This window comes from Protopterus annectens, chromosome 10.part0, assembly GCF_019279795.1.
Source record: "Protopterus annectens isolate FY-2018-M chromosome 10.part0, PAN1.0, whole genome shotgun sequence".
Taxonomy (NCBI): Eukaryota; Metazoa; Chordata; order Ceratodontiformes; family Protopteridae; genus Protopterus; species Protopterus annectens.
Genome location: NC_056744.1, coordinates 1,070,600,724 through 1,070,614,639, shown reverse-complemented (window position 1 = coordinate 1,070,614,639; position 13,916 = coordinate 1,070,600,724). Strand labels below are relative to the sequence as shown.

The 13,916-nt window shown below is 37.9% G+C and overlaps 1 protein-coding gene across 4 annotated transcripts in view; it reads left to right on the top strand.

The window, feature by feature from the left end:
• The window catches only part of ANKRD13C (ankyrin repeat domain 13C), a 714,089-nt gene that overhangs the window by 74,866 nt on the left and 625,307 nt on the right, over positions 1-13,916 (top strand). For all 4 annotated transcript variants that reach the window (XM_044085814.1, XM_044085812.1, XM_044085813.1 and 1 more), the window contains exon 2: positions 12,086-12,127. In XM_044085814.1, coding sequence (XP_043941749.1) covers positions 12,112-12,127 — 16 coding nt within the window. In that variant the 5' untranslated portion in view covers positions 12,086-12,111. The remainder of the gene's footprint in view (positions 1-12,085; positions 12,128-13,916) is intronic.

Genomic DNA, 13,916 nt, shown 5'->3' with positions numbered 1-13,916 from the left:
CCTCATTCATTGTAATATATAATCACTCAAACCCATGATAACAAGATACCCCCCCCCCTTTATTGGGTTTTATAATTTTTATATTTCTGTTTTGACATGGATCATGTTACCATATCTTGGGGTTCCCCACTCCTATGCGTTGTATAAGTTTTCATAATATTTCCAAGTATCCCCATTATCTCTGCAGTGTCTCTGGTTATCCTTTATGTAGGGTCCCTGAATTTTGCTATTGTTTTCTACTTTCTGCTGTCCAGGTTGGTGTGCTAAGAGTTTCTTCATTCAAGGATTATTAACAAAAGTAGGTAAATAACAGGAAAAAGTTTTATAACAGCGGTCTTCATAAAATTGTGTATATTATCCAAATATTCATTTTTCCCTTAGCATTCTGTAGCTGTTCCCTTAATCCATAAGATTCTTCCTCATATTCTGGAACACAAACTTTGCCCATCTAAGTAATCCCTATGTCCTTTTTTTGCGAATCTTTCTCAATTATTCTTGCCAAACTTGTAAAATCCTTTTTTTTTTTTTTTTCCATGTACTACTAACTTCACTCTAGCTGGAGTAATTTCTATTTTCTATATCATTTCTGATTTTCTGTTGTCCTTCCCTTGAGATCTTTTCTTTCTAATAAGTAAGATGCACCTAGTTCTCCCTCATTTTTATAACTTGTAGCATTACCTTAATTTGGCTCCTCTAGGAGTATGATTAGATAGTTGCCAGATGAGTTTCAAAATTTTCAGTCAGATTAACATGCTTCTGTTGTATTTATTTTTTTGTTCAGCCTAACTCATTTGCTGTATCCAAGGTAATGATATGCAGTTTCTCTTTGGACTCCTTTTACTGATTAAAACATCTGTACCAAATACTTTTATGTGCTACTTTAAAAAAAAAAAAAATACCTTCTGTATTTTCCAAAACAGTGTAAGAAACTTCTCTGTGTGGAAGATTTTCAGTCCATATATTTCTAGTTAATCACTGTATATTAATCAGATCAGACAATAGTAGTAGAAGTAGCGAACGTAAACCCGTCAAGTCAAAAAAATAATAGAAAATATATAATTCTACAGCATTACTAAGTATTCGAAAGTAATCCAAGCAAGGCAGGCAGTCTGTTTCCAGTCGAAAATCCTTTATTAAGTACACAGACAAGCGATCCAAGTAAAACAAAAATAGAGTAATAATTTCCTCACAAGCTTTCTAAATATATATATATATATATATATATATATATATATATATATATATATACTTATCAGGCTTGGGAGTGGTTTATTGTGCTGTAAAACAAAGTGTTGTTGGTACACATGTTAAATTCACATCCCTTCCCCCATCAGTGTGACATTCGAGCTGGTCCTGCCCTACCTAGTAGCTGTCATAATAATATATAGCCCTAATGTACTTTAATGGTACATCTTATTTAACCAAATTATTAAGTCTGTGATTTTATACAAGGCAATATACTACATGGCTGGAAATATATCAACCTTAGTTCATTTTGCGATCAAAAATTATATATAAATATACACATATACATTTTGCATGTAAAAATCAGTTTCTATTTTCATAACCTATTGTTAACAAAGATCGCTTTTGTCCTTCCAGACTTTTTCAGGTCTGTGTACAAGAACCCTAAAAACCTATATAATTAGTTTAGTATTGTTATTACTATCATTTTGAATAAAGTGGAAAAAAGAGAACCAGAAAAAAAAAATATATATGTATGATGATGGAAACAAAATATACACTTAAATTTCAAATGATTTAAAATGGTATTTAAAACCAATTTGTAGAAAAAATAAATAATTAATCATGTAAACAATGTGGTAATTTTCTAAGTTCCAGTGCACTTTGAATTGAACAGTAGTAGTTTAGTAGTTTAGTCCAGGCTTTCTAAAAGAGTTCAGCTTTAATTGCCACATGAGTTCCTGTTTCTCCAGAATATTCGGGATGTCTCCTTCATGATCACCCATTTTCCCTGCTTTAGCCACCACAAGACATCTTCAGTATTAGACACCAGGTTCCATTTTCCACTTGTGAATAAAATGTCATGCTGAAATGTTTTCTCTCCGCTATTCTCCTAACCTTTAAGACTCTTCTGGAGACTTGGTACATGCCAAACTATTATCTTTTTTCCCTAACAGTAGCCTCTTACTGATGCAAATCTGCTATTAATAACTGTTTATTCTCTTTTAGCACTAATTGAGCCCCTCTCCTGTTTTAGTACTACTCTCCTTTTCCTTTGTCCCTACTTCTTTGTGGAATATCCTCTCAGAAACCCTTTCTTTATTGTTCACATGCTTATTTCTGTCGAAATGCATTGTGTATAGCATTGGCATCTACCATCTACATTTCTTAACTTAAGTCAGCACACTTTTATTTTATCTGTTCCTGTAAGTCCATTTAGTTGTGTGTTAACCGATTGTGCAGCCATTCCATATGAACAAAGATTGCCACTTGTGTATATCATTTTGTTCGAGCATGTTCTTCCATCCAGCAAATTATGTATGCACAGTAGTGTTTGACAGGAAAATCCTCTGATTGCAGTTTCTCATCTCTTTTTGAACTCTTGTCACTTTTTTACAGGTGTTGCTGTAGTCATTAATGCTCCTTTTTTCCCTTTAAAAATGTTCAAATGATTTACCTCCAAATTGACAATTATACAGTACTGTGGATGACCTTAGTTTCACACTAGGTAATGTGTATTTTGCTGTCTGTCACACTGAAAGAAATTGCTCTCTCTCCTCCCATTTCAGCAGTTTGTATGCATTCAGTTAAACATTCATTTTTAAAAAGCTCTTTACAAAGTTTTTTTCTCTGAGGAGCCATTAATAAATGAGCTAATTGCTTGGCTGCTCAATGCTTTCTAATATTGTAGCGGCTGTGATGGTATTGATTTTTAAAACTGCACCCCCACTATACTTCACTTATTTACATTCTCAGTAGGTTATAAGCCATTTAACCTCCTGAGGGTTAATCTGCTAAAAAGTTGCTCAGAGCACTGATGTTCTTCATTCCACATTGCTGCAGTCCTAACTATTGGGTAGTCCGCTGTCCAGTCGGCCCGAATACCGAAGTATATGGCTGACGTCGGTCAGGGCGCATTAGACTGACGTCAGTACGTCAGGGTACTAATGCGCATGACCGACGTCATATCCTCTGTCTTTTTTGCCGCATGGTCCGATGCAGAAGCAATTTTGCGAGTGCAGGTTGGCGTTCTGAAAGTTTCTGAAGTCAGAGTTTCAGACCGAATCAAAGTTGGCTAAGTACCCGTTGGGAATATTTTGGTTTTCTTGCCTCAGTATTTAACCGGATGTCAGAAAAAGTGAATAACTGTATTTCTTGTGGGAAACAGATACCTCATAGGGATTACCTTACTTTGTGTATACCTTGTTTAGGGCCTGAGCACGACGTTGTTGGATGCCGCTCTTGTGCTAGATTTAACAAACGCACTATTAAGAGAAGCTTAGACTGTGCCAGGTTAGTTTTGGGAAGCGTTGTAATTATAAAATGCCGCCGGATGCTCCGCCCGCTTCGCCAAAAAGCGCAAGGACAAAGCAGCAAAGCCTAGAGTAGAAGAACCGACAGTCCCAGACGTCGGTTCTTTAGAAGGCTCAGTGGAGCCGGAGGTTCTGCCAGGAGTTTCTTTGGAGTCTCAGGGAGAGACTTTACTGTTACAGGATGTATCCTCTCAGGAAGTAGGCCAGGCTGAGGGGGCTTCTCAGGTGGCTGTTCTTCCCTCTTCCTAAGGTGGTTACAGCCTCCCCTTCTGTTTCCAAGGCTTCCTTGAGAGGCAGGCCAAGTTTAGCTTCAGTGGGGGTTTCTCCTAGTGCTTCAGGGTCTTTACCTAAGAAACATATGCTTAAAATGGCAGAGGATTTGATTACTATGATTAGAGGTTCTATGCCCCCTCCTGATAAGAGGCCTAGGGTGGAACCTGAGTTTGAGAGTTTTGAGCAATGTTCGGAGGCTTCTGAGTCTTCGGCTGAAGACTTGCAGGAGTATCCTCCTTATTCTGATTCTGATGTGGATGATTCTACTCCTTCAGCTTCTCCTCCTGAGGATTTTTCATTTTCAGAGACTCTGCATTCCATGAGGGAGCATTTTAAATGGGAAGGTCAGATTTCTCTGATTCAGAAAGAGGCTTAGGGAATTCTTGTTTTTACCCCAGCATAGGCCTTTAGCTGTACCTCCTGTTCTGAATGTGGTGAAAGATGTTTTTGCAGAGGCTTCCCTGAATCCTGATTCTCTGCCTCCTGCCCCAGTTAAACCGGATAGGTACTATAGGGTGCCTGAAGCTCATAAGTATCTTTTAAGAGTCCTAGGGCAGACCCGAAACGGTCTCTCAGGGGCCTAAAGGTGTGAAGGCCTCTGTTGTTAAAAATCCTTTTTTTTTTTCCCTTTCCCTTTAATTTTTTTAAAGAAAAAAAAAAAGGCAAAGGGCTTTTTTGGGGTTTTCCTTTTTAAACCGGGTTTTTGGGGAAGGGGGTTGTTTTGTTTGGTTCGGGGCCCTTTGTTGGGGGAAAAGAAAAAAGTTTTTTAAAGAAAAGGGAAAAGGGAAACCAAGGGGCTTTAAGTTTTTAAATTGCAAAAAAAATAAAAAAAAAAAAAAAAAAAAAAAAAAAAAAAAAAAAAAAAAAAAAAAAAAAAAAAAAAAAAAAAAAAAAAAAAAAAAAAAAAAAAAAAAAAAAAAAAAAAAAAAAAAAAAAATTTTTTTTTTTTTTTTTTGTTGTGTTTTGTTTTTTTTTTTTTTTTGTTTTTTTTTTTTTTTTTTTTTTTTTTTTTTTTTTTTTTTTTTGTTTTTTGTTTTTTGTTGTTTTTTTTTTTTTTTTTTTTTTTTTTTTTTTTTTTTTTTTTTTTTTTTTTTTTTTTGTTAAAGATTTTTGGGGGGAAAAAGGTGCACCCTTTTTTTCAAGTTTAATTAGAGAATTAGCCTACTAAAGGGATGGACTTATCCTGCTTATGATTCCCAGTCTAGGGTAGGTCTGGAAATGTGGTAGGGGCAGAGCTCAAGGTTCTTAGGCCTGGGACTGGGGAGTTCCTGCTCCAGACTTCTGGTGAGGGCAGGGGTCAGTCCTTCAGTAAGCAGACCCAATGACCTGCCTTTTCAGCTGCCAGTACATTCTACATACAGAAGCCTTTGGGAGGAAGCTGTCTCTTTTCAAAGAAAATTAGGTTTAAGTACCCAAGACAGATGGAGTTCTGGATATCATTCACCACGGTTACAGGTTTTATTTCCAGCCTGCCTCCTTTCAAAGGCATGCCAGACATTCCTCACTCTACACAAGGAGCAGAGGCTCACAAACAAAATTTCTCTGTTGTAGAAATGGGGCCATTCCAGCCAGTTCCTGTACTTGAAAGGGGCCTAGGATTTTATTCTCGCCTGTTCCCTGAGTACCAAGAAGGGGAACGCGTGGGAGACCAATTTTGGATTTATCTATCCTCAACACTTATCTGGACATTCCCAAGTTCAAAATGTTAGCGTTACAACAGCTTTTACCTCTGCTGGGCAAGATCACTGGATGGTAACTTTTAGATCTCCAAGGAAGCTTTACCTTCATGTGCCTATAAGACTAAGTTGCAGGAAGTATCTCGCGTTTCTAGGCTGAAATTCTCATTATCAGTTCTCTGTATTGCCCTTTGGCTTATCTACTAGCATTGAAGTATTCACAAGGTTCTGGCTCAGTGATAGAAACACTTCGAGCTTTAAAGGAATTCAAATCTATCCTTACTTGGGCTGACTGCCTGATTCTATAAGCTCAAGAAAGGAAGACCTTCTACAGCATTTTGGAATATGTCATAGCTTGGTAGTGCTAAGATACCTAGGGTATTCTGTGAGCGAGAAATAAGAGTCAGTCTAGTACCCTCTCAAGACATGTACTTTCTGGGTGGTGTGAGACTGAATACAGCAGCCCCCAAGGATAGCCTTTTTAACCCCAGGACAAACAAAAGAATCTTTCCAGTTACTTCCATCATTGAATGGGGTGGGACATGGACAGTGGGAGGACTGGTCTCAGATATGGACACAGCACTGCCAGGATTTGGACACTGTATCATTCAAGTAATACCTTGCATTCCAAAGGAATTTGCAGTGGGCTCAGAGATGTCACCTAAACAAGAAAGGGACTCTCTGTGACCCGGCCAGGAAAGCGAAGTCAGATTCCTATGACAGATGCCTCAGACATTGCTAAGGGAGCTCATCCCTAAATGGAAAGTGGATACAAGACAAGTGGCCTGCCAGACTACAGCATCTACATATCAACATGAAGATATTGCTTAGTCAGTTTGCATTAATGGCTTTCAAGGAGTTACTTCTTCAGGACAGGTGTTGATTCTAACAGACAACACAACTGTCATGTGGTACATCAACAAACAAGGGGAACACATTCTTACCCATTGTGCAGGCAAGCAAGCAGTTTATCGGGAGACTGCAGCTCAGCTTGCAACTAGCACTCTTCAGGCAAGGTTTCTGCGAGGGCACAGAACTCCTTAGCAGATGTGTTAAGCGAATAAAATCATGCTGGATCCCCACAGTGGAAACTGGATCTTGTATTTCAAAATTGACAGTGTCCTTGGGAACTCCAGACATAGATCTGTTAAACTTCTCCCACTAAACCACCAGCTGCAAAGTTTTGCACAAAAGAGTTTCATCCACACAGCTTGGAAAGTGGATGCTCTTTCTCCAGTTGGAAAAATCTTCATGTGTATGCTTTTCCACCTCTGCCTCTCTCCCAAAAGGTGCTTCTAAAGGTCAGACAAGACAATTAAGGATGATTTTAATAGCTCCAGATTGGCCTCGACAGCACTGGTACCCATTACTGAGGAGTCCTGGGAAGCCTCCATGGCCTTTTTCCCTTGATTCCACCTGTTGTCTCAGAGGGGCGGTCACCTGCTCAATGTCAAGCTTCACTGTCTTCATCTAACAGCCTAGCGCCATTCTGTTTTGAAAGACAGCAGGTCTCAACTTCCTCAACAAGTTTTAAATGTGATTATGGAAGCCAGAAGACCTAGTACAAGGAGAGAATTATGCATGAGAAAAATGGAAGAGATTTTTTTATTTTGGAGTGCAGCAAACAATTTGGAATTTCTGAGCCTAATTTGAGTGTGGCTCTTCAATATCTTACTGAGTTATTGGACAAGGTTTGTCTTTCTCTTCCATTCCGTTCATACTTTCTTAGCAATTTCAGCTCACTATGATTGTGACCCACCATTGTTTCCATCCTTTGTTCAAAGCAATGAATTTCTTAGGGGCAAAGAATACTCAGACCCCCAAGTAGAGCTCCTACTCCTGCTTGGGATCTCAATTTTTGTGTTGAGAAACTTACTCTACAACCTTTTGAACCTCTGGCTACTGCTGAATCCAGGAAATACTTGTCATGGAAGACTGCTTTTTGTTGTATTACTTCTGCAAGAAGGGTTTCTAGGTGCAGACCCTTATGGTAGAGAGCCTTTTGATTTTCATAAGGACAGGGGTATCTTTACGTACTAATCCTTCCTTTATGCACCTAAGGTGGTTTCTAGTGTGGCTTTAAACCAAACTATTCATTTGCCACTTTTTTATGCAGATCCCCAAAATAAAGGGAAAAGATTTTGCACACACTTTAGATAATGAGCAATTCGCGTTATTATTTTGAGCAGGACTAAGGATTTTAGGCAATCTCCAGCAGTTGTTTGTTTCTTTTTGCTTTGAGTTAGCAAGGGCAAGCCTGTGTCAAAACAAACTATTTCTAGGTGGATTGGGTTTTTTGCGGTGCATTTTGTTATTCCCATCATAGCAGGAATTCCAGCTGGGTTTGGGCCTCTTCCCACTGGGGCTACTGCCACTTCAACAGCATTTCTAAGGGGTGGCAATAAGGATATTTTTGGAGGCAGCTACTTGGAGTTCAGTGCATACTTTCTCTAAGCATTATCACCTTCCTCTCTACTCTAAGTCCTAGGGCTGGTTTGCTTGCAACTATTTTACCAGGGCATGTTGTCAGTTCCTGCTTCTTATGATTTGCCAGCCTCCCTTACCTCTGCTTTGGGATTCTACCCAATGGATTGGGACTGCAACAATGTGGAATGAAGAACATAGTACAGTTTGTACCACCACCATAAATGTAGATGTTAGAGGATCCACATTGCTGCAGTCAACCCTACCCTCCTTCCCTCTGTGTTTTAGGGAGGTGGTTGTGTAGAGTGAGGTTATATTCTGGTAATTTTGTATATGTTATTACATATTTTTTTGGTGCAGGTATGTTTGGAGTTTTTGGTTTGGCCTTATCTTTCAGGGTCTTCTGACATCTGGGGCAGAAAGACTGAGGATATGGCGTCGGTCATGCGCATTAGTACCCTGGCGTGCTGGCGTCGGTCTAATCGCCTGACCGGCGTCCAGCCATATACTTTGGTATTAGGGCAGAGCTGGACGGACTACCCAATAGTTAGGACTGCAGCAATGTGGATCCTCGAACATCTACATTTATGGTAGGTACAAAACTGTACTTTTTCTAACGTCGTTATTACTTCTTTATCTCAAGTGCATCTGCATACTGCTTCCCTTCAGCTGAGACAGTTGTTAACAGGAAAAAAATGCATAACATATCTTCACACACAATTCAACATACAGTAGTCTACTCCCCCCCCGTACTAATGGGAAAGTTACTTATGTGCATTTGCTTTTTGTTTAAGCTGTTCTGTGGCCTTTCACAGCCTAACCCCTCCTAGCAGTTAAAGAGCACAATATTGTTTTGCTTTACTCCTGTTGCTTTCTAATCTTTTTTTGTCTGTGATGCCATTACAAAAAAAAAAAAAAAAAAAAAAAAAGAAAATCCTGTTCAGCTGGCTTTTAAGACACCAGGCCTCCCACTATAAATTTTGGGTTGTTATGTAGTTAACAAGATTTTAACATACCCTTATAACTAACTTATCTATCACTTAAAAATCTCAAAACCTCATACCCCATGGATACAGTAGCTTTGCTATGTTTATGTACTACTTACGTTTTACACATTTAAACCATGAAACTGTATAAACAGTAAAATTATTTTACTTCTGGAATCCACTTTCGCTTCTCCCATACACCAAAAACTCTTCTTCCTCATTGACATGTGGTTCAATACTAGGTTTCTATCCGTACTCCTTATCCATTCCTGAACTACTGTCAGACACTGCATCTTCTTTTTCAGACACTGCATCTTCTTTTGGAGTAAAGGAAGGGGTTTTGCTGGCATTTTCTTTTTTTGATCACTCCCATTCCCTTTGTTGATAGAAGGTTGAGAAGCAAAGTCCTCTTCGGCATACCGATTTGTTCTGTTAAGTGAACATTTTATCCCCTCTACAGTCTGCTTTCTATCAGGCCCACCAGGGGAGATGACGCTAGATACAGCAGTGTTTCACACCAGCCTATGAGCATTCTCATATCTCTGAAGTGTATTTACTCATTTTCTGTCTGGTACAGTAAATTGATGATTTAAAAAACAATAAAAAAAAAAAAACTCTCTTATTTTCAGCATATTTCCCTTCTGCCACATTTTTGTCAATTGCAGTTATTTTTGCTAATATGTTAATATGTGGACTATGTCGTCTGCTAATTTGTGAAGACAAAATTCGGACAGTATACAGGATGTGCTCTCACTTAGCAAATTATGCTGTGAAATACCAGTTCAATTAGTTAACTGGATTTTCATAGAAGTAATGCTTCTCTCCAATTTCTCCGGAGTAGCTGAGAATGTTTGTTTTTTCTTTCCCGCTTTGCTCTGTCTTCTAATTCCACTATAGTGGTACCTTGGTACTCTTTGTTAATGTGTTCCAGAAGGCACAATGAGTACCAAACACATTTTTCTTATAAGGAATAATTTAAATTGAATCAATCCACTCCAGACCCCCAGAAAATACACATTTTATAAGGCATTGTATGAATTAATGGAGTTGTATTTTACTAATAAAGAGTACAGGTTCACTAATAGAGTATGACTTCACTTTAGCTGTTTTATTTTAAGAGCGTATAAGTTCACTAATAAACAATACTGTACAGTACATGGCCTAAAGGGATGTTGATGAGGAAAATGTGACTAATACCAGATTAGAGTTTCAAAGCTGACAAGTACCAAGGTACCACTGTGTTTAACTTTTGTTTGATACACCGTAAATCTAGCTGTCTGGGTCTTTTGTAGCTGAGCTAGTGCTTTGCTATTTTTTTTTTTTTGTCCTTCCACAGTTACCAAAACTGTATTTGAATAGAGTTTAATCTCTTTATTGATCTTGGTAAAGTCAGTTTCTGGTTAGTGCCTTCTGCTTGTTGTAGGGCATTTGTGTGAACACATTTTTCTTGGCACACCTAGATTTTTACATTCCTACTCTACATTTATGTTTTGTTCATTTGCATAGCACATTTTAGAACCTGTCTGATTTTGGTATTCTTTTGTATATGTCACATACTTGGCTATCCTAACATGTGTTAAGAGGAGCACCTTTAGTCTTTCATCTGTATTTAGTGCAGTAGAATAATTATGTAACCTGGTTGCCACTTTTTTCCCCTGTATTTTTAGATTGCATGCTTCATTTCCAGTCTGTTATTAGATTGCACTCTTTGTAATCTGTCAAATGTTGAAGGCTGTTGCTCCCTCCAGGCATCTTTCTTGTGCGTTTATGCTTCAGTGCTCTCATATTATGTCTACATGTGTTGGTATTAAATGCTCATTTGTTTCTAAATTACACCCCACATTACCTGACCCCTTCCAACTGTTCCATTAGCAAATTTGTACCCATACTTTTATACTGTTTTGACTGTTAAAGTTTTTCAATTTTTAATTCAAAATGCAACTGTTCATATTCTGTACTGACTGCTAAAATTTCAAAAATACATATGCCTAGCATTTTTAACTTGTAGCTAATATTTTGTTTTTCCTTTTTATTTGTAACTTCAATCTGCAACCTAACCGTATGCTGAACTTATTGTCAAATTTACTGCTTGTTTACACATGCCTATTCGGAGCTTTTCTCCCCAGGCCTCCATTGAAAATCCACTCCAGCCCAGTGGACACTCCTAGCAAACAAATGTAAAATAATGAAAAATTATATGACGTCTTCTTGTTTGTTTCTTGCCGTTACTTGCATTTACATGCATGCATACCACAGTTCATTTAACTATTTATTGTAAACAACTGGTCTTATTACTGTAGTGTACTGAGTACAATAAATACACGGACAACTGTTTTAGTTAATACACTTTACTATCACATTTTTCTTTTCAGATCTACAAGCATGTAACACTGATGCTGTCAGCTCTCTATGGCAAATACCCAAAGCTTGTTTACTGTTACACTCATATTTATACCAAAAAGTCTGATATTGTTTTCTCAAGAGTCTGATGTATAACAATTCTTTTTGTCCTTTGTTCTGTTGTCCTTGGCTCTTTGTAGTTTGATGATCCATGGAAAACTCAGTCTTGCATTATCTGAAATGTGGTGTTCCAGCACTATCTGAAACTTGATGTAAATCTCTCTTCTTTGTCGATGTCCTTCCAGCTGCCGTCTGCGCAGTTATTTTTACAGACTTTTTCTCAATAACATACTCCTTTACATGGATGCCAAAATCTAAGCTATGCCAGCACACTTACTACTTTTTATTTTTCAGCATTTTATACAATTTTTAAATTAACTCTCTTTATATTTCATATAATTCTTGCAGCTTTTTATTCAAAGTAATCCTACTAGCAACAGTTTGAAAAGACGGTGCATACTAAAATTCTTTCAAATAAATAAATGTACTGCCATTTATTTTGTCACCTTGTGATGGGTGCTTATTGAGCATGTAGGAACAGTTATCATGATCCTCATAATAACAAAAATAAGTGCAGATAAAGGACATTTGTACTGATTTCTCTGATGTGCAGTGATTGTGACATTACTTTATAATTAGCAATAGTGGGAGGGATGTAGCCCCTTATTTCAGGAGTGAAAGGGTGGAAACCTCCCTGCAAAAATGCTTCAAGAAGTTTTATTTTCTTGTTAATTTAATTTTCAATGTATCAGGAGTCACCATATCTGTTTAGCATTGCACTTCAATAGTATTTTCATTTCCTAATTTGTTTTCTTGCCTTAATTTTCAGGTAATACTCCTCTACATCTTGCAGTAATGCTTGGGCATAAAGGTAAGCAAGTAGTAGTTAACCCTTGTCGTTATTCCTTTCCTTGTGTTCCCTTGATGCAAATGATAGGAGTCAACTCTTTGTTCAGTGTTTCACTGGCAGTGTTGATTTGTTATCTCTGTGTAGAAAATTTAATTTATATAGTTAGTGTCTTAAGTTATGATTTTGGAGAACACTCCTAGTCTGCATAAGTAACTGTATTATGCATACTAGTCCAGACATGTAGATGAGAAGGAGCTACTGATAATTGACCATATTAATGCATTCCTAGTGTGCAAGTTTTTGACTGTTTTCAGCCTTATATGTTTGATGTGTTTGACTGTGATCGCCATTTATGGAAAAGGTGATGAGGTGCATCCCTTTATTTTACTGGAAAAGTTCACCCAGACTCTGCCCCAACTTGTTCTGAGAGAATGGTTAGTTTGCTTTTGCTTTCTTGTATTTTGTATTACTTTATTGCCTATTTCTATTTTTGTATGTTGTTGTTTGTTTTCTTTATACTGTGTTTTACTTGTATTCTGCTTTTATGTGCATATTTAAACTAGGAGAGAGACCAGAGCAGTGTCTGGAGTCGCACACAAGTTAAATTTTTCCCCACCCTCCCTGGTGCTGTTGTGTTAAACTCAAAAGTCTTCCTAGTTGCCTGCCCCTTATGTTAGTTTGACAATGTATCTCCTTCTTCCTTCTCTCTTATTGGCTGTTGTACAAAAAGGTACAAAATTATCATTTTGTAAAATCATTCCTTTGTAGCTATTTATTGGCCATCCCACTGTATTCTATAGAACTGGAATACAAAGTGCCCACTCCTTTCCAGTCTGTCTTGCTGTTTTAAAATGAGTGGCTCCCCACTGTTTGGTGCACACTGCAGCTCTTAGGATATTAACTAATTTTCCATCTTGTCTTTAAAATCTGCCAACATCTACTCCAAGACCAGCATTTATTGGAGAACCCACCTTCTGCCTGTCAGTAGTGATCTTGGAGTTGGTGCTTCTGTTTTGCTTCTGTTGAGAAGGAGCATGGTGACATTATTTCCTGGTGACTGCTTATCACCAGAATGCCTAATAACTGCTTCATTGGTGCCAGCTTGGAATTTATGCTTATGTTGTGTTCCTGGTAAGAGAAGGAGCAGAATGCATTAACTCCTGACTGTTTCTGGTTGGGCAGAAAGTGTTTGTGCTTGACACTGCTGATAGGTCTGGTGAATATTCAAGGCATCCAGCAGGAAAAGGCTACAACAAGCCTACAGACCTTTCCATCATAATGGACAAGACTGTGGATCACCAAAGAGGTTGTGGTGGAAGTGTCTCAATTTACATAAAAAATAAATATACCTTAAGGCTGGTCAAATGGGACAATGCCCTCGAGCTGCTCCATGTTAAAATTGTCGTAAACAAAATCAAATATCACTTCTTGCAAGCTGTAGGTCCCCCTGTACGATCCAGGAAACCCATACCATGCATTTAAACTTCTTGGAAACAGTCACCATCCAACCCAATACCATATTAATGGGCAACTTTAATTAACCTACTATTAATTGGGAATCCTATACAATACCAAATGTACAGGCACAGAGATTCTTGGCTTTTGTAAAAGCAAACTCCCTGGACTAGAGTTGTAATACAGCAACCAGGGGTGCAAACATACAGGATCTGGTCCTTATTGGTCCTTACTAATATTGGAAGAGTGTTGCACACCCCCTAGTGTAATGTCTTCCCTGGTAAGATCAGATCAGAAAATGGTGGTCTTTGAAGTAAAATAAAATTAATAACCCATTTGAGTATCAACCTTTTGG